Source organism: Myxine glutinosa, chromosome 4 (assembly GCF_964187855.1).
Source record: "Myxine glutinosa chromosome 4, kmMyxGlut1.1, whole genome shotgun sequence".
Lineage (NCBI taxonomy): Eukaryota > Metazoa > Chordata > Myxini > Myxiniformes > Myxinidae > Myxine > Myxine glutinosa.
Window position 1 is genome coordinate 123,650,717 of NC_136264.1, and position 25,039 is coordinate 123,675,755.

At 45.4% G+C, this 25,039-nt stretch overlaps 1 protein-coding gene across 1 annotated transcript in view; it reads right to left on the reverse strand.

The window, feature by feature from the left end:
• Nucleotides 1–23,573: 23,573 nt before the first annotated feature.
• The window catches only part of WASHC1 (WASH complex subunit 1), a 101,534-nt gene continuing 100,068 nt past the window's right edge, over nt 23,574–25,039 (reverse strand). Inside the window, exon 10 of the mRNA XM_068113313.2 lies at nt 23,574–24,124. Coding sequence (XP_067969414.2) covers nt 23,958–24,124 — 167 coding nt within the window. The 3' untranslated portion in view covers nt 23,574–23,957. The remainder of the gene's footprint in view (nt 24,125–25,039) is intronic.

A 25,039-nucleotide genomic window follows, 5' to 3' on the forward strand; every position in this document is an offset into this window, starting at 1 on the left:
ACATTCGCCTTGTGTGGGTTGCACGGTTTAAGCAGTCAGATGTGACCGAGCGGAGTTATCATCCAAATGCTGATTCAACTTTACGCCCCCACTCACCGACACACAGTATGCAAATGTATGCAAATCCAGTAATGCCATGCAAACTCAAAACAGTGGAATGAATGTAAATCTATACTCAGGATAAACCAAAACAGGATATACCACCAAGCAATACAACAACCAGAGGAACATCCCACGGACATGTGGTGGTAAAGAACAAGTAATTAAATAATGACAGACAGGCACCAAGACAATGCAGACAAGACAATCAAATCGTTATTTGGCCACGTAGTTATTTGGGTGCTGTATAAACAACAGACCGCTGCCTCAATCGCTGAGGCCTATCTTCACAAAGCCAGTGCCGCATATCGGCTCAAAATCCTTTTAAACTGTCGCTTTGGTCATTTTACACTGAACGGCAAACTTATAAGGGAGGGCATTGCGATTGTGAACATGACAGCTTTGAAGATATCTTTGACTTTGCATGGCAGTAAGCAATAACATGGCAGCCATAGTATAGAAATTGTGGGTGGAGTCAGGCAAACTTATCCAAACAATGGGTGGGACTCACACACATGCATGCACGGCTCCTTTTATAGTAGAGATTTCAAGCCTACTCAACCAGAAAAGGGGCATCTTGTTGCTCAATCCTCTCAGATTTTGCAAGAAAATGTGATCCTCTCAGAAAATTTTGTGACCTGTGACATGGCTAGTGGTTTTGACCAGGAAAATCACCTGGACTCAAATTGAATGCTACCATCGTGTGTAGCACCTCATTCGACTTGTAATGAATCAGGCTTTCGCAAAAAAAGATCAGGTGCCCCAAAACTCATTTTTTGGCAAGTTGCCAGACAAGGGGTAAGTGAGGAGTTTTTTTTTTTTTTTTTTTTTTTTAACTTCAGCGCTATTCTTTACCCTGTCAGGGACGCAAGTCCTAAAGTATTAGTATTGCTGTAAGAATCTGAGTGACTAGTCTTCCAAATTTTGTGAAACACTTTTGGTTTGAAATCTTCCCATTTGTTTATTAAACCCTGAGCTGAATTTTTTTTTTTTACCCTTGCCATTGGAGAAGATATTGCATTTGGGTGTGTCTGTCTGTTTGTCCGCACAGAATTAATATGATTTTCTCTGCAACCGTTGGTCTGATTGACAGGAAATTTTCACCATAGGTGCAACTCCACTTGTATAATTTTTTAAATGATAATTATGACGTCATAGGTCACGTGGTATGGGCGCCATCTTGTAAAAAACGAAAAACTTTGCACCTCTCTATCTACGAAAGCACTGAATAGAAAAATTGACATGGCTCATTGTAAAGAACACTTCATGGGGAATAACATATGTTAATGATGATGTCATAGGTGCCTCCATTATGACGTCATAAATCATCATGTACAAAACTTCATCCGATGAAGAGGAAATTTCTTGAACGTCGTCTGGGGATACATTGGTGGAGAAAAAAAAAAAGATGTCATCGGTCACATGGTTCGGCTGCCATCTTGGAAAAACTGAAAAACCTAGCAACTCTATATCTCTGAAAGCGCTGCATCGAAAAAATTGAGACATGGCTCATTGTAAAGAACTCTCCATGTGGAATAACATATGTTAATGATGATGTCATAGGTGCCCCCATTATGACATCATAATTCAACAAGTACAAAACTTTATGTAATAAAGATGAAATTTCTTGAGCATCATCTAGGGATAAATTGGTGGAAAATAAAAAAGATTACGTCATCTGTCAAGTGGTTCGGCCGCCATATTTGTTTTAACACAAAAGCCTTAAAAAACACTAAAAACACGTCATGGCGAGGGTGTGCAATCTCCGATTGCTCTTTCTTGTTTTCGTTTTTGCTATTGTTACCAAGTTTGGCCCAATGTAACTCATTTGTGGAGTGGGGTGAAGGAGAAGAGCTCCAAAATAAATCATCCTCTCGCATGGTTGTTAAACTGGGCATCCTGACTGCAGGCATTGGTTGGTGTACGTTGTAGATCACATGGTGTCCTTGAAGAGTATGTGAGCACTGACACCCTAAACAAAATCCAAATTCCTTCCCTAACTGCTGCTGGGAAGGCAATGGCAAACCCCCCAGAATAAACTCGTCAAGAAACTGCTTTGGCAACACCGATGTTCTTTAACAGAGTATGCTACATCAGAATCATAAAAAAGTTAATCACAACTCAGCCCTTCTCATCAGAAACAGCCGCATAAAGCAACCACCTGAGGTAAGCCATTTGCTACTCCACAACTGCAGGCTTTACATGCAACACATGCCTGAGAACCCCAATGCCGTCCTCTGTTGCTCCAATAATTGCAAAAGACAAGGCCAGAACATCATTGCTTTGTCATATTTTACACTGGATATCTTCAAACATTTCATTCTTGTATTTTTATTATATTGTGCCACTATTGCAGACCGCTTGTTCTTTTTTGGAATGAACAATTGTTTTTGTTCCGTATTAAAGTCATGTGTACACTGTGATTGGGGGAGCATCCACAAAAGGAAAAAAAAAAACTAGCAAAGAGTGGAAGTGTGCGCATTAAGCCTGGATTTGGAAGTTTACCCTGGAGCAGGTTGCTGGAAGAAATTGTGCATTTTGGGGTTTCTGGGGAGGGTCTGAGAGCTGAAAAAGCTTAGTGAGCTGGACTAGAGGATACTCGATAAAAACAGACATCACCTGTGTGTTACCAACACAAGTCCTTGTGTTTCGGTGTCATTACAGAAGATGCCAAGAATGCTGGAAGCTTCAGATTCCCCAGGTTCCATAAAAGACAGATGTGATGCTGGGGTACTAGCCCATAATGGAGAACAGTACAACATTAAGTTATGGACAAAGGCCTTGTCAGCTGTGAGTAGAAAGGAATGACTTGGCTAAACAGAGGATGCCCAGCTTGTGGCTGACTGTGAAGGCAAACTTTGTGATGTGGTCAGCCCAAGAGAGGTCATGGCTAACGATGATGCAGAGAGGGTAAAGTGATTCAACCTCTTCCTGTGGGTGACCATGCAAAAAGATAGGCTGGCTTGTTTTGACAATTCTCATGGAGTGACAGGGTGAGAATACAAGATTTTCCATGAGGAGAAGACATGTTCCATTTATTAGCATCACTGCACCCGAGGAAGAGCTCATGTTAACCCACAGCAGCACCACCGCACCCCTGCAAGACTAATGCTAACCAACAGCAGCACCTCCGCATCTCTGCAAGACTGATGCTAACCCACAGCAGCACTGCCGCATCCCTGAAAGACAGATGCCGACCCACAGAGGCACCACCTCATCCCCGCAAGACTAATGCTAACCTGCAGCAGCACCGTTGCATCCCTGCAAGACTAATGCTAACCCGCAGCAGCACCGCTGCATCCCTGTGTTACATATTTAGGTGAATGTATGTAAATTACCATGCAGGTCTTTGCTTCCGTGTGTAGTATATTAAGTTGTTGTGTAGTTGTTGTGGTTGGAGGGTCAGGAGCCCTTCTGAAAGAGTGGCAGGAAACGGAAGTGGCCGGAAGCGGAAGTGACGAAAAGGGAGGAAAAAGACACGAGGGAAAGGAAGGTTTTTTTCTTCTTCCTCGCCCCGCGACGACGAGAAGGTGGAATCGACCTTACGCTGCGCGGAAAACGCGCCGTTGCGAAACGTCTGGCGAGAGGAGTTACCTGGGCGGTAAATACCTTTTGACACGTCCAGTCACCGTGAGTTCGTGCACGAAACCAAGCGTCCGGGACAGTTTGCCCCGTCTACAAAGACGCGTACGGGTCCGCACGTTGGGCCTCGCTCGCGTCGAAAGCCGCGCTGGGTTTTGCCCCGTCTACAAAGACGCGTACGGGTCCGCACTTGGGGCCTCGCGCACGTTGGACGCCGCGCTGGGTTTGCCCCGTGGCTTGGCAAGGAGGTGCGCTGCAGCCGCGGCCCCAGTCCGAGACGGCACGTTTAGAGCACGTCCGCCCGGGGCTCGTTCAACCGCCCGTGTGCGGAGAGGAGAGACATTGACCACGGAGGGAGTCAGGAGTGGGGCTCACGTGAGGAATGTATAAGATTAAGATGGCCATCTTAGAGTTTGTGTAGATGAGTTCACATGGTTGTAATATTGATTGTGCCTGGTTGTGTATTGTTGATTGCTCGGGGAAAATCTCCGTGGTTGTGTCTTTGAAAGTGTTTGGTATCATTACCATTGGAAATATATACTTGCACATCAGTTGTCGCCTGGGTGAAATTCCTATGGATTGCGGGGCGAATGCGCCTATATAATACTATTTGCTGGCGAAGGTCCTCTCACGGTCCGGGGGTCACCGAGACCTGGTATGCACTGAGGGGACCACGTAACAGAATTGGGGGCTCGTCCGGGATCTAAAAGTGTATAAAATAATAAAATAATAATATTTTTGGTAATTAAAATTTATTAATTAATTATTAATTGGTAATATTTTTTTTTGAGAAATTGGGGAAAGTCTTGGGGTGAAGGTTAACAGGTGTTAACGATAGGCACCATGGCGTTTGTGGCACAGAACTTTGGGGTAACCCCGAGTGAGGCACAGTTCCGAGCGTTGCTAAAGTCGGATCTCTTGAAATTGGCCAAACATTTTAACTTGGAGGTCCGAACTAATTTGAGGAAGGCAGAGTTGCAGGCCACGGTGATACAATCTATGGTGGGATTAGGAACATGGGACGAGTTAGCCTGGGAGTGGCTACCCGAAGAACCAGAAGACGTGGAGCTCCGGAAACTGGAGTTGCAATTACGGAGCCAGGAACGGATCAAAGAAGAAGAAAGGAAAGCAGAAAAGGAAAGAGCAGAAGAAGAAAGGAAAGCAGAAAAGGAAAGAGCAGAAGAAGAAAGGAAAGCAGAAAAGGAAAGAGCAGAAGAAGAAAGGAAAGCAGAAAAGGAAAGAGCAGAAGAAGAAAGGAAAGCAGAAAAGGAAAGAAAAGAAGAAGAAAGGAAAGCAGAAGAGAGGAGAGAAGAGAAACAAGCAGAGGAAAGGAGAGTGGAACGAGAACTCCAGGAAAGGAGAGCAGAAGAAGAAAGGAAAGCAGAAAAGGAAAGAGCAGAAGAAGAAAGGAAAGCAGAGGAGAGGAGAGAAGAGAAACAAGCAGAGGAAAGGAGAGTGGAAAGAGAACTCCAGGAAAGAAGAGAAAAGGAACAAGCAGAGGAAAGGAGAGCTGCAAGGGACCTCGAAGCAGAGGAGAGAAAAGCGGAAAGGGAGTTAAAGGAACGTGACATGCAGCTTCAGCAAGAAATCAAATTCAAGGAGCTGGAGTTAATGAGAGAACGGGGAGAGGCACCACCCTTGCTGACGGGGTCGACACCTAACCAGAAAACCTGGGATGTGGGCAGACATGTGAGGCTGGTTCCACCGTTCAGTGAAAAAGAAGTCGCGAAATTTTTTCCACACTTTGAGAAAGTGGCTCGACAATTAAACTGGCCGGAGGAGGCATGGACCATACTCGTGCAAAGTGTGCTGGTGGGGAAAGCTCAGGAAATTTATTCGGCGCTACCAATGGACCAATGTGCAGATTATGAGGTACTGAAGAAGCACATCCTCAAAGCCTATGAGTTGGTTCCGGAAGCTTACAGGCAAAAATTCAGGAATGCCAGGAAGAGGGAGAGTGAGACCCATGTGGAGTTTGCCAGAGTGAAAGAAAACATGTTTGATCGGTGGTGTGAGTCAAAAGGAGTCGGGAAAGACTTCGAGACATTGCGGGACTTGATCCTGGTGGAGGAATTCCAGCAGTGTGTCCACGAGGACATCAAAGTGTACCTGCAGGAAAAGAAGGTACCAAAGTTGTGGGACGCAGCCACCATGGCAGATGATTATGCCTTAACCCACCGAATAGGGGTCCACGAACCTAACTCCTCGCCTAGATCTCCGCAGGGGAGGTGGGGAACAGCAGGTGCGGAGAACGACCATACATGGCGGCGGCCTCGAGATGATTATGGGGACAACTATGATACCCCACCGGTTCGAAATCAGAGGGATGCGGGCCCAAGACAAACTTATAGTTCGGGGGGCCCGAGGCAGACCCCGAGTTTTTCCTCCGGGCCTACTTGCGCGTTTTGCAAAAAACCTGGACACTTGATGTCCAGTTGTTACCTCATGAAAAGGGACAACCCAGAGCGGAGTCCGACTATTACAACTCCGAATGCGATGGCTAGCGTAAGAAATCGCCATCAAGAGGGTTACCAACCATTTATTTCCGAGGGGTTTGTGTCACTGGATGGAGCCTCGACTAACCGGAGACCGGTTAGGATATTGAGAGACACAGGGGCCCATCAATCTTTAATGCTTGAAGGCATTTTGCCATGGTCCGAGGAGACGGCAACGAGGGATAGTGTTCGTTTACAGGGGATCGGGGGCGGTGTTAGTGCTCCCCTTCAGGTCATCCAGTTGGAGTCCGATTTGGTGTCAGGACCGGTCACCGTCGGTTTACAAGCCACGTTTCCTGTAGAGGGTGTATCTGTGGTTCTCGGGAATGATTTGGCCGGGGGTCAAGTTTATGGTAACCTGAGGGTTGATAAAGAGCCCAGCAGGGAAAATAACACCACACCAGCTCGGGATGGTGACAAAAGTGCCAAGTTATTTGTAGGGGGACTGAACTTCAAAACAGAGGAAGAAGTTCTGACCTCTGTCTTCAACAGATATGGGCCGCTGGTGGAAGTGCGGTTGGTAAGAGACTGGGAAACGCAACAGTCAAGAGGGTTCGGCTTTGTCACGTTTGCCAGCACAAAAGACGCCAGAGAGGCAGAGAAGAATTGGAATGGCAAGGATTTGGAGGGTCGGACCATAACAGTAGGGAAGGCATTTCGTAGGCGTCGAGAGGTCTACAGGAGAGGACAACTGGGCGGTAGTTTTGGTGGTGGCCGCAGTCAATATTATTATGGAGGCTCCCTGAGTTACGGCCGCTCCCGAAGGAAGAATTGGCAAAGTAGGGGCCGAGAAGAAGACCGGTATTCAGGGGACTACAGGGACCAGTGGTCCCACCCTAATTATTAGGGACGTTCTGAGAAGTTGAAGCACTGAAGGCGGCGGAGCCGCCGAGCCAAGATTCCTACACGAATTAACCGTGAACGCCGTTCCTAAAGGCGTCCATGTAGTGAACTTTCCTGCACGGACTAACCGTGAACTCCACGTTCCTCAAGGCGCCCATGTAGAGAACTTTCCTGCACGGACTAACCGTGAACTCCGCGTTCCTAAAGGCATCCATGTAGTGAATACTCGGCTTGGCCTCCCGGAAAAGTGCTATCGAGTGGCTTAACTGGCTTTATTTTTAAGTGATAACTGTGCCCGGGGGGAACTGATAATGTGGGGGGGTTGAGTTATCTGGTTGTTTCTCCAAATTGGCCGGCAAAGAAAGTTTTCGCTGGGTTCAAACTTTCTTTCTTGAAGGGGGGGAGTGTTACATATTTAGGTGAATGTATGTAAATTACCATGCAGGTCTTTGCTTCCGTGTGTAGTATATTAAGTTGTTGTGTAGTTGTTGTGGTTGGAGGGTCAGGAGCCCTTCTGAAAGAGTGGCAGGAAACGGAAGTGGCCGGAAGCGGAAGTGACGAAAAGGGAGGAAAAAGACACGAGGGAAAGGAAGGTTTTTTTCTTCTTCCTCGCCCCGCGACGACGAGAAGGTGGAATCGACCTTACGCTGCGCGGAAAACGCGCCGTTGCGAAACGTCTGGCGAGAGGAGTTACCTGGGCGGTAAATACCTTTTGACACGTCCAGTCACCGTGAGTTCGTGCACGAAACCAAGCGTCCGGGACAGTTTGCCCCGTCTACAAAGACGCGTACGGGTCCGCACGTTGGGCCTCGCTCGCGTCGAAAGCCGCGCTGGGTTTTGCCCCGTCTACAAAGACGCGTACGGGTCCGCACTTGGGGCCTCGCGCACGTTGGACGCCGCGCTGGGTTTGCCCCGTGGCTTGGCAAGGAGGTGCGCTGCAGCCGCGGCCCCAGTCCGAGACGGCACGTTTAGAGCACGTCCGCCCGGGGCTCGTTCAACCGCCCGTGTGCGGAGAGGAGAGACATTGACCACGGAGGGAGTCAGGAGTGGGGCTCACGTGAGGAATGTATAAGATTAAGATGGCCATCTTAGAGTTTGTGTAGATGAGTTCACATGGTTGTAATATTGATTGTGCCTGGTTGTGTATTGTTGATTGCTCGGGGAAAATCTCCGTGGTTGTGTCTTTGAAAGTGTTTGGTATCATTACCATTGGAAATATATACTTGCACATCAGTTGTCGCCTGGGTGAAATTCCTATGGATTGCGGGGCGAATGCGCCTATATAATACTATTTGCTGGCGAAGGTCCTCTCACGGTCCGGGGGTCACCGAGACCTGGTATGCACTGAGGGGACCACGTAACACCTGCAAGACTGATGCTAACCCATAGCAGCACTGCCACATCCTGCAAGATTGATACGAACCCATAGCAGCACCGCCGCATCCCTGCAAGACTATTGCTAACCCGCAGAAGCACCGCCACATCCCTGCAAGACTAATGCTAACCCATAGCAGCACCGCCGCATCCCTGCAAGACTATTGCTAACCCGCACAAGCACCGCCACATCCCTGCAAGACTAATGCTAACCCATAGCAGCACCGCCGCATCCCTGCAAGACTATTGCTAACCCGCAGAAGCACCGCCACATCCCTGCAAGACTAATGCTAACCCATAGCAGCACCGCCGCATCCCTGCAAGACTATTGCTAACCCGCACAAGCACCGCCACATCCCTGCAAGACTTATGCTAACCCACAGCAGCACTCTCACATCCCTGCAAGATTGATGCTAATCCGCAGAAGCACCGCCACATCCCTGCAAGACTGATGCTAACCCACAGCAGCACTGTCACATCCCTGCAAGACTAATGCTAACCCACAGCAGCACTGCCGCATCCCTGCAAGATTGATGTTAATCCGCAGAAGCACCCCCGCATCCCTGCAAGACTGATGCTAACCCACAGCAGCACTGTCACATCCCTGCAAGACTGATGCTAACCCACAGGAGCACCCCCGCATCCCTGCAAGACTGACGCTAACCCACAGGAGCACTGTCACATCCATGCAAGACTGATGCTAACCCACAGGAGCACCCCCGCAAGACTGATGCTAACCCATAGGAGCACAACCGCATCCCTGCAAGACTGCTGATAACTTCCAGGAGCACCGCCACATCCCTGAAAGACAGATGCCAACCCACAGAAGCACCGCCGCATCCCTGCAAGACTAATGCTAACCCACAGCAGCACTGCCGCATCCCTGCAAGACTGATGCTAACCCACAGGAGTACTACCGCATCCCTGCAAGACTGATGCTAACCCACAGGAGCACTGCCGCATCCCTGCAAGACCGATGCTAACCCACAGGAGCACCCCCGCATCCCTGCAAGACTGATGCTAACCCACAGCCACGTGCTGCATATGACATACGACGACAAAGAGTAGATCATTGTGTTCTGGTTTCTGCCTTTTGTTTTCTACCTCTTTCTCTGCAATATCTCTCTGACATAGTTATAGAGATTACCATGAAGCATCACTTTAAAGGACCGGTGTGCAATCGGCATATGGGTTTTCAGATGTTCACATTTAACACGAATCCTGGACAGGGCTCTCTCGGCCTTAGTGATTACATTAGCAGAACAAAATGGTTCATGTAATAGTTACGAAAACAAGTCTTTTCACTCCAAAATAGTCATCCTGTGGTTGATAAGCAGAGGGATCACTTTAGCCCCCGTGCTGTTTCTTCTTATAAACCTGAACATTTGATGGATGGCTTCCATGAAGTTTTAAGTTCAAGACATCCATCTGTTTTGATGTTATCAGTAGTAGTTTGGGCGTTTGGCATTTCCCAGTGATGGAGTCACGACCTGGCCAGGAGTTATAAATAATGAGACATCGAAACGTTTTTGACGCATCTTGGATGCCCTGGTGCTCCCAATGAAGCATGGAGGAGCAACAGCAACAAACATTTGAAATGATAACATTGACATATGGTGGCAAAGACAGAAACCAAATTGGTGAAGGATTAGTGGGTTCAGGAACCACAACCATATTGGCATCATGGTCACGTACCCAAAAAACGAGTTTTAAAGCTAAATATGAGGACAATTTCTTTCTGTCAGCCAGGATCTATTAATTTTTCACCTTCTCGGCTATAAATCTCGCAATGTTCCCAATTTAATGGAATACAAATCGGGTATGGGCTACAGGAAGAGTTGTGCAGTTCGTGTTGAGCAAGCACTGCATCATCATAAAGTGCAATGCCACATGGGTAAACCGTGGTGACCCGTAATCCAACAATGGATGCAATCTTCATGGAAGAAAACCTTTTCGTCCGAGGCTATACAATATGTATGGTCTTTCACCTGAGGCTGCACAACGCAATAAGCAATCCGACATAGACCCATCAGGAGAGTGAAAAATGCACCTGATTGTCTTCATTACATGCATCACCATGTCTCAGGATAGCTCAATTGCAGGGGAGCAATGGATGCAGGGGGCAAGGGGTTACCACACTTTGGTCATAAAACGTTAACAAATATATCTTCTGCTCCATATTCAATTCATTTATAGTGATTTCTGCTACTTGACAGACATTGTGGAACCACACCCCTCCCACTCCTCCCACGGAAACATTCTGCTTGCCCTCTTGCTCATTACCTCCACAACCAAATGTGGATTGAGGTTATGTTTTCACCCTTGCAATGTAGGAAGTTAGTACTTTTGCATTTTTTTTTTGCTAAAGAAGGAAATAATGTGACTTTTTTTGTAAATTATGTCTTAGCTGGAATGCCATTGGTAACATTTATTGCATGATGTTATTTGGCGGCCATCTCGGATTAAAAAATGGCCACCATTTCAGAAGTATTTGGCCCATAACTTTGGCGTTGAGCTACCAACTATTCCTTTCAAATCAACACTTAATAGCTGAGTTTCAGTTTATATTCACAATAAATGTTAAATAAGTTATCTTGAAGGATCTTCCAAAAGACATCATTGGCACTTTGTATAAACAAAAAAAGCCAGTCAAAGGTTTCAACTTGTGTCACATGGGTGGGACATTATTAATATCATGAATATAAAGTTCAATTACTTCACTTATACATCACAGATTAACACTAGGACAGCACTCGGTAGACCAGTTTAGGTTTGGATCCCACGGATGGGCTGGAACTGGATCCGCACTGTAACCAAAATCAAATCGGCTTGTTATTGTCATTTTCCTAACTCATCCACCTAGTTTTGTCATAATCCGTCCACAACTTTTTGAAATATCATGCTACATATCGTTTTTAGCCCTATCACTCAATGGTGACGAACCACTTAAAAAATTTCAAAACATTATCGTTTCTGGATCCGGAGCTTCACCAAAATCGAATTGATTCGTCCTTGGGTAAACCGTGGTGAGCCGCATCTCCATCAAACACAACCTCCGCACACAACCTCTCCATCAAATTTCGTCCGAATCCGAACACAACTTTTTGAGATATCCTGTTCACAAACAAACAGACAGACAAAGACAGACAGGGGTGAAAACATAACCTCCACCCACATTTGGTCGCAGAGGTAGTAATGGTACATGGACTTTTTAGAATATCGAGCAGAGATCAAATTATAAAATAAAGAGATATAAGAAAAACTGTCACACAGTAAATCTAAAGAGCGAAGGAAACTGTCAATTTTTAAAAAAGTATTGTCGTGTGACTACCCTGTAGTGAACACCGCAGGGCGACACAGATGACCAAACGAGCTTTACTCCAAGGCGTTCAATCCAAAAGTGACGGTATTCTTTACACGCGAGGGAAAGGAGGATGAGGAACTTATCTGGGCAGCTTCCACCCGATGTCTTCGCACCTGGATAACCAATCAACTCAAACGACACAGAATTAAAATGTACAAAAATACCGGCTTTATTGAAGAAATGCCGGTAACCAAATGATGCATGATAAAATAAAGTCCTAACTGGAGCGCCCCATAAAGACTCAAATACAAACAATGGGGAAAATAAATGCATTAATTTGTGGGCACTTAGCACCGAGCTGCTCTTGAACCCCGTCAGGGATCGTCACAGTTCGTCACAGGCCTCTACGTCCTTGCGTGGGAAACCGCAATCTCGTTCATCTCACGATCTCGTTCACCAACACCAAAGCCAGAAGACGTGAGGAAGTTCAGAGCCTCGACCGTTCTCGATCAAAGTCCGGACCCAAGAGACAAGGAAGAGGAGAGCAAGCCAAGAGCGAGGAAATGTCGGGCAGAGCGTTCTTTTATACTCAAGGCTCTGACGTCATCCCACGACATCTCCGTGTCTGCTGCTATCAGCGAGTGCCATCTTAGCAGTCCTTACTTGAACCAAATTCCGGACCAATCACTGCTCTTCGGGGCGTCGCCTTACAAACCTGCCTGTACCTGTGTGCTCGCCATGTTGGTGTTATCAGTGGGAGTGCTCAATGTGCTGCTTCTGGTTGGTTTTTATTTCGTGTCATAAATGCGCGATTTATTGGCTATGTGTGTGTGCTGCATGTGTCATAAGGAACAGAGGAAAAATAACAGAGGCCATTACGTACAGGGGATTACCATTAATCCCTAACTAATTAACATAACCCCACCCCTCGTGATGGGAATGAAGATACGCTCTTCCACGACATACGGTCCACTGGATCCCTACTTATGATATATGAGGGTTTCTTCTTTTTCACGAAAGTCGGAGCACATTACCTATGCAATTCTACCTGGACTAAGGTATTGCCTACCCCCCACAAACATAACAGTACAACAAATACAACAACAACAGGCATTTTAAGGCCATTTTCCCTGCTAGAGTGGGGGTTAGCCTCGCGTTCCCCATGACAATCTTCTCCATTTTGCCCTATTTTCTGCATCTCCCCTTGGTAACCCCCTTGCCCGCATTTCTTCTTCGACCATCTTTAGCCAAGTCTTTCTCGGTCTTCCCCGTCCTCGACTTCCTTCTACATTCATTTCCATCACTCTTCTCAACCAGTCACTTTCATCCTTCCTCAACACATGACCAAACCATCTCAACCTGTTTCTCTTCACAGCATCAATCACAGGCTCTATTCCCATCATCTTTCGCAATTCATCATTTGTCTTCCTCTCTCTCAACGATACTCCACACATCCACCGAACCATTCGCATTTCCACCCTTTCCAGCCTTCGTTGCTGCTCTACGTTCATTACCCATGTCTCGCTCCCATAAATCATAACACTTCTCACACATGCAGCATACACCTTTCCCTTCAGCTTCAACGACACTCCCCTCCTCATCAGCACGCCACTCAGTTCCCGAAACTTCTTCCATGCACATCTCACTCTAGCAACCGTTGCCGAGTCTGATCCACCTTCTCCATTCAGCATGTCTCCGAGGTAGCAAAATGTTTTCACACCTTCCAGCTTCACGCCATCTCCAAGATCCAAGTCAACATTTCCTCCATCTGCAGCTCCCTCTGTGCACACCTTACACTTGAATGTAGCTGCCACACTGGTTAATGACCCTCTCAGCCCACTACATTTTTGATGATTAATCTAATTAAGATTCATTAATCTACTAATCAACGAATTGATTCATCAAAAAACAAAAAACCCACCCATCCCATCTCAACAAACATAACAGTACGAAGGCCAATAAAGAACAAGCATTTGGTGAATTGGAAAATGTATATAATTCAATAATTAAATCAATCTGAATAGAAAGGGAATCATAATGTGGAATCTATCCATGTCTGGTCATCCTTCATTATTTCAGCTAGATTGTTGTTACTAAAAGAAAAAGCTGCTCGTTCTTTCACGTCAACAATTATATCAACTGCTCATTACCTCCGCCACCCAAGGTGGATGGAGGTTACGTTTTCACCCCTGTGTGTTTGTCTGTTAACAAGATATCTCAAAAGTTGTGGATGGATTCAGACGAAATTTGGCAGAGAGGTAGTGTATGTAACAAGGACGAAATGATTAGATTTTGGTGAGGATCTGCATTCGGCCTATCTGTGGGATACAAAACATAAACGGTTCAGCTTGGTGGAGGTGTGCGCTCTACTGAGTGCCGTTCTAGTGTTTCATATTGTTTTATACAATACATGATGGCGCCTCCCAAAGAGCTCCCGCTGTACAAATCAACAACAGATTTTAAGCTCTGCTTTTATTGCCAGACAGATACTTGTGAAAAGTTTGTTGATACTCAATCCAGAACCTTCTATAGGAATCAGCATTTTAAACTTTTCTAAATTGTGTACAGAAAAAGGCAGATTATTGCAATCCAGAACTTTTGCGAGTTGCACAAAAGCTACTAGGAATTACAGTAGATGAGGTTAAAGCTAAGAAAGCTACCTGGCACAGAGAAAACAGAGTGCAGTGCCATAAAACACAGCGAGTCACCTGGACAGAGATAAAGAAGGAAAATTTCTGTTGCTTCACAAGACACAACGTTACTGACAAACAGGAAAACAAGAAGACGTCATGCAGAGCACGATACTTGCAGAATCCGCCCCCCCCCCCCCCCAAATATGCAAATGCTCATTCAAAGTCAATCGGATGAAAATTGAGGATTTTAGAAATTTGGCCTATGTTGACCTTTTGGCCTATGTTCACCTAAAATATAATTTGTGGTTGAATTCAGTGACGAGATATGCAAATGCTCATTCAAAGTCAATCGGATGAAAATTGAGGATTTTAGAAATATGGCCTATGTTGATCTTTTGGCCAATGTCGACCTCAAGAATACTTGGTGGTTGAATTCAGTGACCAGACCTCTAGTGGACCGTATGTCGTGGAAGAGCGTATCTTCGTCTGGTGATTGTTTTGTATTTATTTATGTGAAAGTGTACTTGTATATAACTGTCATCTATCTATAATTCCAGTAATCTCTGTTTGTACGTCTGTACGTTTGTACGTCTGTACGTTTGTCTGTGACCGCTGTTTCTCGACAACCACGGGTCCGATATACTTTTAACTTGCCAGGTATATTGCTGGGGACCCGAGGATGTGCCTTTTCAAGGTTTCATATTAATCGGACAATTACTTACCGAGCTATGTCCAAAAAACGATTCAACCAATCAGAGAGCAGCGAACGATCGCGTGTGCCGAACGTGGAGGACACACTCTGCCTCGGATGGCACATTTGAGAGCGTATTCATTTATTTCACGTTTGCAAACTATGTTGGCGTTAAACTATGTTTTAAAACTAATAAAACCGAATTTGCGATTCATTCGCTTTCCTGCGCGTTTGTGCACGCGATGGCGATTTCTTTACCAAACTCCGGAAGCCGTTCGCTTTGGACCAAACCATTTCATGTAAATAGAGGGGGGGGATATAATTTTAGATATAGATATAGTACGGGCAATGCCCTAGTCTATCTATAATTCCAGTAATCTCTGTGTGTATGTTTGTATGTTTGTATGTTTGTATGTATGTATGTATGTATGTTTGTCTGTGACCGCTGTTTCTCGACAACTACCGGTCCGATATACTTGAAACTTGCCAGGTATATTGCTGGGGACCCGAGGATGTGCCTTTTCAAGGTTTCATATTAATCGGAGAAGTAGTTACCGAGCTATGTCCAAAAAACGATTCAACCAATCAGAGAGCAGCGAGCTATCACGTGTGCCGAACGTGGCGAACAGACTCTGCCTCGGACGGCACATTTGAGAGCGTATTCATTTATTTCACGTTGGAAAACTATGTTGCCGTAAAACTATGTTTTAAAACTAATTAAAACTAATTTGCGATTCATCGTAACTGCGATTTGCGACCTTCCGGACAGTGAAGACTGCACTTCCGGCAGCCAATCACAGAACGCGTTGTTGCGGTTGTGAGAGCGAGCCGAGCTGAGCGCGTGCGCCATTACGGTTCGTAATTCGATTTCTTCCGGACAAAATAATAATTTCTCGATTTCTTATGCGCATTATTTCTCCCAATTCAGTCAGAGCGAAGGGCGGAAGCGAAGAGCGTTGTTTTTTTTGTTTACGGGCGTACGGGCGGGGTAGAGCGTACGGGTAGCGTTTTATTTTTTTTTTGGCAAGGAACGGGCACCCACGTACGGGCATGCCCTAGTTAATTTAAAATAGGCTTCGGCACCATCGAGCAATTTTTTTTTTTAACTCCCAAAAAAAAAATTTTTTTTTTGCCTAAAACACTCCCAGGCACTCACTGATGAACCTATGAAAGTTTCACGAAGATCCGTTCAGCCATCTCTGAGAAAAATGGCGACACACAGACAGACACAACACAGAGACATCTCTCTTATATAGTAGAAGATTCGTTCTCGACCCTACACTTCTATATGTCCGTCTGTGAGCACGATATTTCAAAATGTGGACAGGTTGGGTGCGTGAAAAGGACCGATTTATTATATTTTGGTGAAGATCCAGATCTGAATCCAGATGCGAGAATTTTTAAAGCGATTCTTCACCATTGAGTGTTATGGCCAAAAATTTTAGCCTACATAGCACGACATCTCAAAAACGTTATGGACAGATTCGGACAAAACTTGGTGGACAGGTTGGGTGTCTGACAAGGACTAATCGATTAGATTTTGGTGATGATGCAGATCCGTAACCGAGAGTTTTAAAAGTAATTCTTCACCATTGAGAGATTGGGCCGAAAATGATATATAGCACGATATTTCAAAAGGTTGTGGATAAGTCACGACAAAACTTGGTGGATGAGTTTGGTGGTTACGTGACTGTAATAAGAGATTCGATTTTGGTTCAGGTCCAGATCCGGCCTATCAGTGGGATACAAAACATGAAGTGTTCAGCTTTGGAGGTATGCGCTCTACCGAGTTACTTGGTAGTGTGTTCACCATCATGTGCACTTGATCCCCGACTGAGCGAAACAAACCTTCTGTCTGCTGCTGTTCAAGTACATCAATGCGCTGCATCTCAACGCACCCCATATTTTGGATGGGGACACAAGCTGGGTGTCCAGTCTCCATTTAGGCTTTGGACGTGTTCTTTGTGTTTGAAGAACTGACATGGAGAGGCCAGGCAACTCGATCGTATGGAATAAATCCACCATCAAAATAATCTTTATGTGACGTTTTCATAATGAGAGTCAAGTAACAGCTGCAGCCTCGGAATATTGAAAAGCTCATATCGGAAGGCAGTCGCAATAATTGCACAATTTCACAAATTGCTCGAACATTTTTATATTGCTGCACTTCCACTAATTGCTCCAACAACCAAAAGGTTGTAATGCTTTGTTATTTTTTCAACTGAAATACTGAATGTTCCATCCAATTACTGGCTCAAATTGAGTCTTGAGAGAGGAAGACCTGGGTGAGAGAAATAGAGATATCTGAAGAGTTCCTTCCACTTGTCGGACACTTTCAGACAGACAAAAATTCGTACAACTCAGACAACTCATACAACCAAGGCAGACAAACGAAAGAACTACCAATTTATTTTTTTGTATACAAAGTCGAGGCTCGTGTAAGAGCAACACATAAAAAAGACACAAATAGAGAGCACATACAACGTATAATAAAGGGAGCGCGAGACAGAAGGGGGAGAGAGAGGGAAGCACAACAGTAGAGAACAGGGACTTCGGGAGATCTGTGGAAGGGAGAGGGCTGTGTGTGTGTGTGTGTGTGGGGGGGGGGGGGGGGGGAGATCTGTGGGAGGGAGAGGGCTGTGTGTGTGTGTGTGTGGGGGGGGGGGGGTTGGAGGGGGGAGGGAAGGTGGGAGTGGGGGGGGGGGGGAGCGGTATAAAACAAATGGATACTACTAGGCGTTTCAAGAAAGTGAAACAGAATTATTTTGAAAAAGGTGGATTCGAGGTGTAACAAGCGTTACGCCGAGGTCCCCCGTCGGTGAAGTGATGCGAGTTGACAAAGTGGAAGACGCGAGGCGGCCATCTTGGATTTTGACGTGGCGACCCAATTTTCAATAGCGTTCTTCCTCATGCCTCGATACACCCACACACCAGATTAGAAGTTGGTACTTCGCTTATTTTTCAGGATATTCCGCTCACAAGGTTCAGACATACATGGCGGTGGCCATCTTGGATTTTGACGTGGCGACCCAATTTTCAATAGCGTTCTTCCTCATGTCTCGATACACCCACACACCGAATTAGGCGTTAGTAGTTCATTTACTTTTCAAGATATCACGCTCACAAGGTTTAGATATGGTGACAGCCATCTTGGATTTTGACGTGGCGAACCTAATTTTCAAAAGGGTTCTTCCATATGCCTAGTTGCACCCACACACCAAATTAGAATTCGGTCCTTTGCTTACGCACGCACGGACGCACGTACAGACGGACGCACACATGGATGGAGGGGAAAACCATAGTCCCCCTTTCGCTACGCGGTGCGACGGGGGACAATAACGGGGGTAGAAAAGATATTGACCCCATCATATGGTAAAAAGCCATCCCAGGTACACTCTTCAGATGCTTAGAAGGCTGCGATCAATGCTGCAGCTGATATTCAAAGTGTGGGTACACACGCAAGTCTGAAAAGCTTTTACCTCTTTACCTGGTGAACCTCAAATTCTTAAGGCAAACTTAAATTTCAAACAAAATTCAACAATTACAGTGAACTAACTTAACCTTTGCAATTAACTGACTGACAAATACAATGCCCCGTCAGATCATCAGCTGGGAACAGAGAATAAAGAGGAGAAAGAAGAGGAGAAAGAGAAGAAGAGATGAAGACCAAGAGGAGATGAGAAAGAGAGGAGAAAAAGAGGAGAAAAGTACAGATACATTCAAAGTACACCTCCCCCATGCCAAATAAATAAATAAATAACATCCTTCAGCACGTCATTGCCGGGGCGCCTCATATCAGGTATTATGCAGCACAAAGAGACGGTATTGGGAGGAACAAGTGTTTTTTTGGGGGGTTTTTTTTTTTTGTATACAAGATCGAGGCCCGTGAAAGAGCTAACATTAATCACACAGAAAGACAAACCAACACAAAACATATAACATGGGGAGCAGTAGACAAGATGGGGAAAGGACACAAACACACAACATTTGAGAGCAGGGACATCGAGAGATCTGTGGGAGGGATAGGGCTTTGGGGGGGGGGGGGGGGAGGCATGGAAAGGGGGGTGGGAGAGGTATAAAACATATGGACACTGCAAGGACTTCCAGGAAAGAAGTTGGAATTTCAAACAAAGTGGATCTGGGGTGAATTAGCGGGGGTAGAAAAGATCAAGGTTTTGGATGGGGGAAGATAAGAGATGGTGGTGAAAACAGCTGTTTTAAAGACCTGGAGGGAGGAGTGGGATTGAAGGGAGTGTGGGAGTTTGTTCAAGAGGTGGGAGAAAAGAGGAATGAAAGAGCGAAGGCGAGCAGAGAGCCTAGATTTCGGCAGTTTAACCATCAGAGGGTTGCTGGCAGATTTTGTGCGACCTGTAGGAATATTTGGGGGACAAAGCACAGAGAGAGCTAGGGGAGCAATGCCGGAGACGAGTCGGTCGAAGACAGAAAGACCACGTGCCTGCTGCGGTGAGTGAGTGAAAGGCCCTCAGAGATAGCTTCATCGCAGGAGCTTCCGATGATTCTGAAAGCTTTGGTTTCAACAGCGTGAAGCCGAGTGAGGTGTGAGGCAGGAGCACTGGTCCAGAGGGGAGAACAGTATTCCATTGAGCTGCAGATGAAAGCCTTGTATGTGGTGAGGAGCTCAGGTGTGCCAAGGAAAGACTTCGCACGACGGAGGATGCCCAGTTGGCGACTAGCTTTGGAGGCCAGCTTGGAAATGTGGTTTTCCCAAGAAAGATCATGGCAGATAGTGACACCCAAAAGCTTGAGCGACAGAACTTCTTGGAGAGGATTGTTGAGAAAGTAGATGGGAGGGTTGTCCAGTCGGTCTTTTCGGAGAGACATAGTAAGAGTGTGAGATTTGTCAGGATTGAAAGACATGTCCCACTTGTTTGACCAGTCTGTGATTTTGTCCAGGTCTTCAGAGAGTGAGGAGGCTGCAGACTGCCGATCTGAGGGAAGAGTAATGGAGCGGCAGAGAGTGGAGTCATCAGCAAAGAGATAGAGACGATTTTCCAGAGAGTTGGAGAGATCATTGATAAAGACCAGAAAAAGCACAGGGCCCAGAACACTGCCTTGGGGAACTCCAGCCTGAACAGGAAGGGGAGATGAGAGAAATCCATTCAGGGCCACACGTTGACTACGACCAGAGAGGAAGTCCGCAAGCCATGTGTGGAGATTTCCATGAATACCAAAGGAGGAGAGTTTGGTGAGCAGAGCGGGGTGCCAGACCGTATCGAAGGCACATGATATGTCAAGGGAGACAGCTCTAATTTCCTGTATGGCATTGAGGACCTCCATCCATTGTTGAGACAGCAGAAGCAGCATGTCCAGAGTAGAATGACCTGGTCTGAATCCAAATTGATGATCGGAGATCAAGCCATTGGAGAAGAGGAAGGATTTGATATCCGAAGCAATGATGGATTCCATGACTTTGCTTATAATTGGGAGCAGGCTGATTGGTCTGAAGTTGCAAGGATCTGTTTTAGCACCTTTTTTGTGCAAAGCGGTGATGTTGGCTGATTTCCAAGCAGATGGCAGATGACGTTGAGCAAAAGAGGGTGAAAAGAACAGAGAGAGGGTGAGATAGAGTGGCAGAGCAGGATTTTAGGACCCGTGGGCTGATGCCGTCTGGTCCAGTTGCAGAACCAGTCGAGGTTTGACAAAAACTTCTCCACCTTGTCAGGAGAGGACACAGAGTCCAGGAGCAGTGTACAATAATTGATTGATTAATTGCATAATTAAAATAAATAAAAATCATTAAATAATTTATTAATTAATTGGTTAATAGCATACCTCAACCACCAGTGTTTCATCCGAAGCTGTAACTTTTTGAAAATTAATTAAATAAGTCATTAATCTAAAAACAAAATTAATTATTCAATAAATAACAAATCGATTAGTTAATTAATCAATAAATCAAAAATATCCTTTATAGCCACATCACTTGGTCACTGTCGTGTCCAAATATCAGCTTCCTTGCTCAAAAGGTGCCTGAGATAATGCCCAGAAGAGAAAGAAAATAAATAAGCACTTAATTAATTGATAATAATTAAGAAACTAATCAACTAATTGATTAATCAAAAAACCCACCCATCCCATCTCAACAATCCACCCCACCTGCCCATCCCAACAACCCACTCCACCCATCCCATCTCAACAATCCAGCCCACCTACCTTTCCATCTCAACAATCCAGCCCACCCACGTTTCCATCTCAACAATCCACTCCACCCACCTATCCATCCCACAATCCACTCCACCCACCTATCCATCCATCCATCCATCTCTACAATCCACTCCACCCAGCTATACACATCAGCAATCCACACCACCTACCTTTCCATCTCAACAACCCATCCCACCCATCTGTCATATCACACCCATCCATCTATGATCTATCCATACACCTCACACTCACCGAACATCACAGATACACCTGCGACCCATCCACCAGACACCCACCACACCGAGACAATCCATCCTCTCCCAACCATGACCCACCTTATCCATTCGCCTCCTTCACCAAGACCCATTTTGACACTGATGATGGCATGTCTTCCTCCTCCAAGGGCGTTACTTCATATAAACCCCGCAAAGGGGTTAGCATTTGCTTTTAATCGGTAAATTAACTATCTGTCTGTTTTAATTAAATATTATAGTTATACACCGAATAAACACTCAAATAAGGTCACAGCGGCCCTTTACATTTCACGACGACTTATTCGGCATTCTCATTTTTATTTTAAAAACTTCAATTATTTTTATGTTGAAAACTCAACGGATGTTTGTAAAACATGGAATTTCCATTCAAACCGACAATCCACGCAGTTTACCGAAGAACATTTCAAATCGAGAATCCGCAAATTACATGTAAATGGAAAAACTGTTAACGATGTAAAGGATGTCTGGGACTCACGGGGGATAGAGGGATGTTGGGATCAAAAAATGAGGACAATGTTGCGTACGTAATATGAAAATGGTCAAGAGCAGCAAGGTCATCCATCGACCACCCTCATCAAGGATCCTGATCCCTACCTCCCTATTCCATTCCCCACCACATGCATACATATTAAATAGACAGCATCCTAAATGTACGCTGAAGTTTTGTTTGAGAGTGGCGGTTGTATTGTCGTTCATTTTGTTTTCCAGTGCGTGGATGGAAACTCTTCTCCCAGCAGTAATTTTGGCGTTTCTCGTGATCATTGCTGCTTTCTCTGCTCTACTTGCTACCAGGGCTTCACAGATCTGCTTCCCCAGTCAGCAGGGAGCAAATGGTACATCACAAACACAGGCCACTGCCGCCCTCTAGCGGTGACGATGCACGGGAGGAGTTCCAGTATTACCTGGTGCTAGAAATCCACCTACAAGTTGTGCTGCGATATCAACAATTATCGTAACGTAAGCGGGGCCAGAACGGCTCTGCTGAATATCTGGAAAACAATGTTGTAGTTTTATAAGGTGATGCGTCTGTTGCCATACACATCCGAAGAGGCTGTTCCCATGAAACATGCGAACTACCTGGTCAATTCGTTTGTAGTGCGGAAGCTGCTGCCCAGACATCAACCACACTCTGAGATAGCAAGCTGTGTAACCTGATGTCAAGGAACCTCAAAGAAGATCAGACCACTTGCTACCTGTAGTCCAGGCATGGATTTGGAATATGTTCAGGGTGGTGGAAACAACAGCCCACTCTTCGGGAAGGATACCTGGATTCTTCAGCATTCACCAATTAACGCCAGCAGCTGGGACACCCAGTTTAACCTCCCTTTGAGGGACTGTGACTGCCTTTCAGACACCCGTGTGACAGTTCATCACTGGGTTGAGATTCGAACCCAGGCGAGTGCACGCACCTCCAGTTTAGGCAATACTGGCATGCCCCAAGGTGATATAATCACCTTTGTAAAGGAAGATCAGATCAAGTCGTGCTGAGACGAATGCCAGAGGTCTCTGAAGCCATCATGAGCTCAGCATCCCAAGCAGCACCTGTCCTGTCAAGATGGTACAGAAGGAGCATCTTGTTTGGATTCAATTCCTGACCCGACTACAAACCATCAGATTGGTGCATTGCATCAAAGTGTGCCGTCCCTCGGATGGACAGTTAACTAGAGGCCCTTTTGTCGGTGAACGCTAAAAAATCCCAATGTCTAATGCCAAGAGTACAGTTATTGTCAACATCCTGAACAAATTCCTACCCTAAACTCAAGCAGTTACTGCATCGGCACATTTGGTACCCCCATTAATGATGCTACCTGTGGACCGAATCCGTAACCGATATGCAATCCAATACGCAAACGAACAAACATCTGTTGTCGCATCGCGTTGCATCAACCAGGAACAGAGCATTCCACTCGAGAAAGCATCGACTTGTTTTCTCTTTGTATCCTCGCACCTGCCAGACAGCTGGCACACACCTAATAGTCACCAGCAGCATGTGGTAAACCTCATTTACTGTATCCAGTACCACCAACACATCTTTCGAGATCATATGCTCCATTTTCATCAAGAGATTTCAGACAAAACAAACAACAAATGGACACTAATACAAAGTAAAAGTTCTATTTTGTGTGCTGTATTTTTTTCACCAATTTACACAAAATGATTTGATGTTTTAAACAGACTCATCATACATGTGAGTGTTGCATTCACAGGTAAGCATGTATGACAATACAAAGGGTGATACGAAAGAAAATAAACACCTTGTCAGTTACGACGCATATCAATTATATAGCATAGTCGATCGGTTTCCATTTTAAATTCCTGCCAGCAGTTCTCAGTTCTCACCCGGGACGAACTTGTACAACAAAATCTCTCGAATATAGCATTTGTCTAATTACGATTCAGGTTCGGGTTGACCGCGCCCTCAACTCCTCAATCTCACCCGTTTTGTATCCCATCAAAGTCATGAAAACTCCTCCGCCATTGTTAATCACAACACATTCACTCCCCCCATTCATCCTCTCCGCCATCTTCAGCTTCGCCTCCAGGTCTGGCCGGCAGAGCTGGGAGCGAATTAACCATACGTGCAAGTGCACCTCCAGCCCCCTCCTGTGCACGACCTCCTCCTGTGCTTCCACCACTCCCTGCAGTCTTCTGCCCAGAAATACCTGAAGGTTAGAAGCCAGAGACCCATTTTTGGTGGCATTTATTTATTACATTTGCAAAACCAGTAGAACACCTGATCCTTTGTTTCATATTTCCCTCCCCCAACTCATATCTCACTAGAGCTTTTTGTTTCAGAGCAAAGGGACGAGAATTACACTTTATGAATGCTGGGATAGATTTCAAATCGAATATCACTGATAATTCCAAAATTTATGCATTTTGAAGAGCTCGTCAATCGAGACATAGTATGGCAGATAGGTGCAGGAATTGTGCCTTTGATGATGCAAGCATGGCATTTGGCACACAGTCAGAGTATGTCCTAAGAAAGATATTTGGCTATAGGGCCATCGCAGATTTGTCCTTTTTTGAAAAATGGCCGCCATTGTTGTCACAGGACAAATCTGCGATGGCCCTATAGCCAAATATCTTCCTTAGGGCATACCCTAACTGTGTGCCAACTCTCGTGCTTGTATCATCAAAGGCACAATTCTCCCAAATATTTCATCTATCTGACATACTAAAAATTGGGCGCCATTTTTATTGGACACATCTGTGATGACTCTAATAGTCAGAATATTTAACTGTGTACCAAATACCATGCTTGTATGATTCAAACAACAGTTTATACAAATTAATATACCATATACCATATTATACCATATAAATGGCAGCCATTTTAAAAACATTGTCACAGGACAAATATATGATAACCCTATAGTTAGGGGGTCTTGAATTATGTGCCAAATGTCAAGCTTGTATGACCACAACAACAGTTTATACACAGTAATGTACCAAATACATGTAAAATAACAAGCAATGGAGGCCATTTTGAAAAATGGCCGCCATTGTTGTCACAGGACAAATCTGCGATGGCTCTACAGCCAAATATCTTCCTTAGGGCATACTCTAACTGTGTG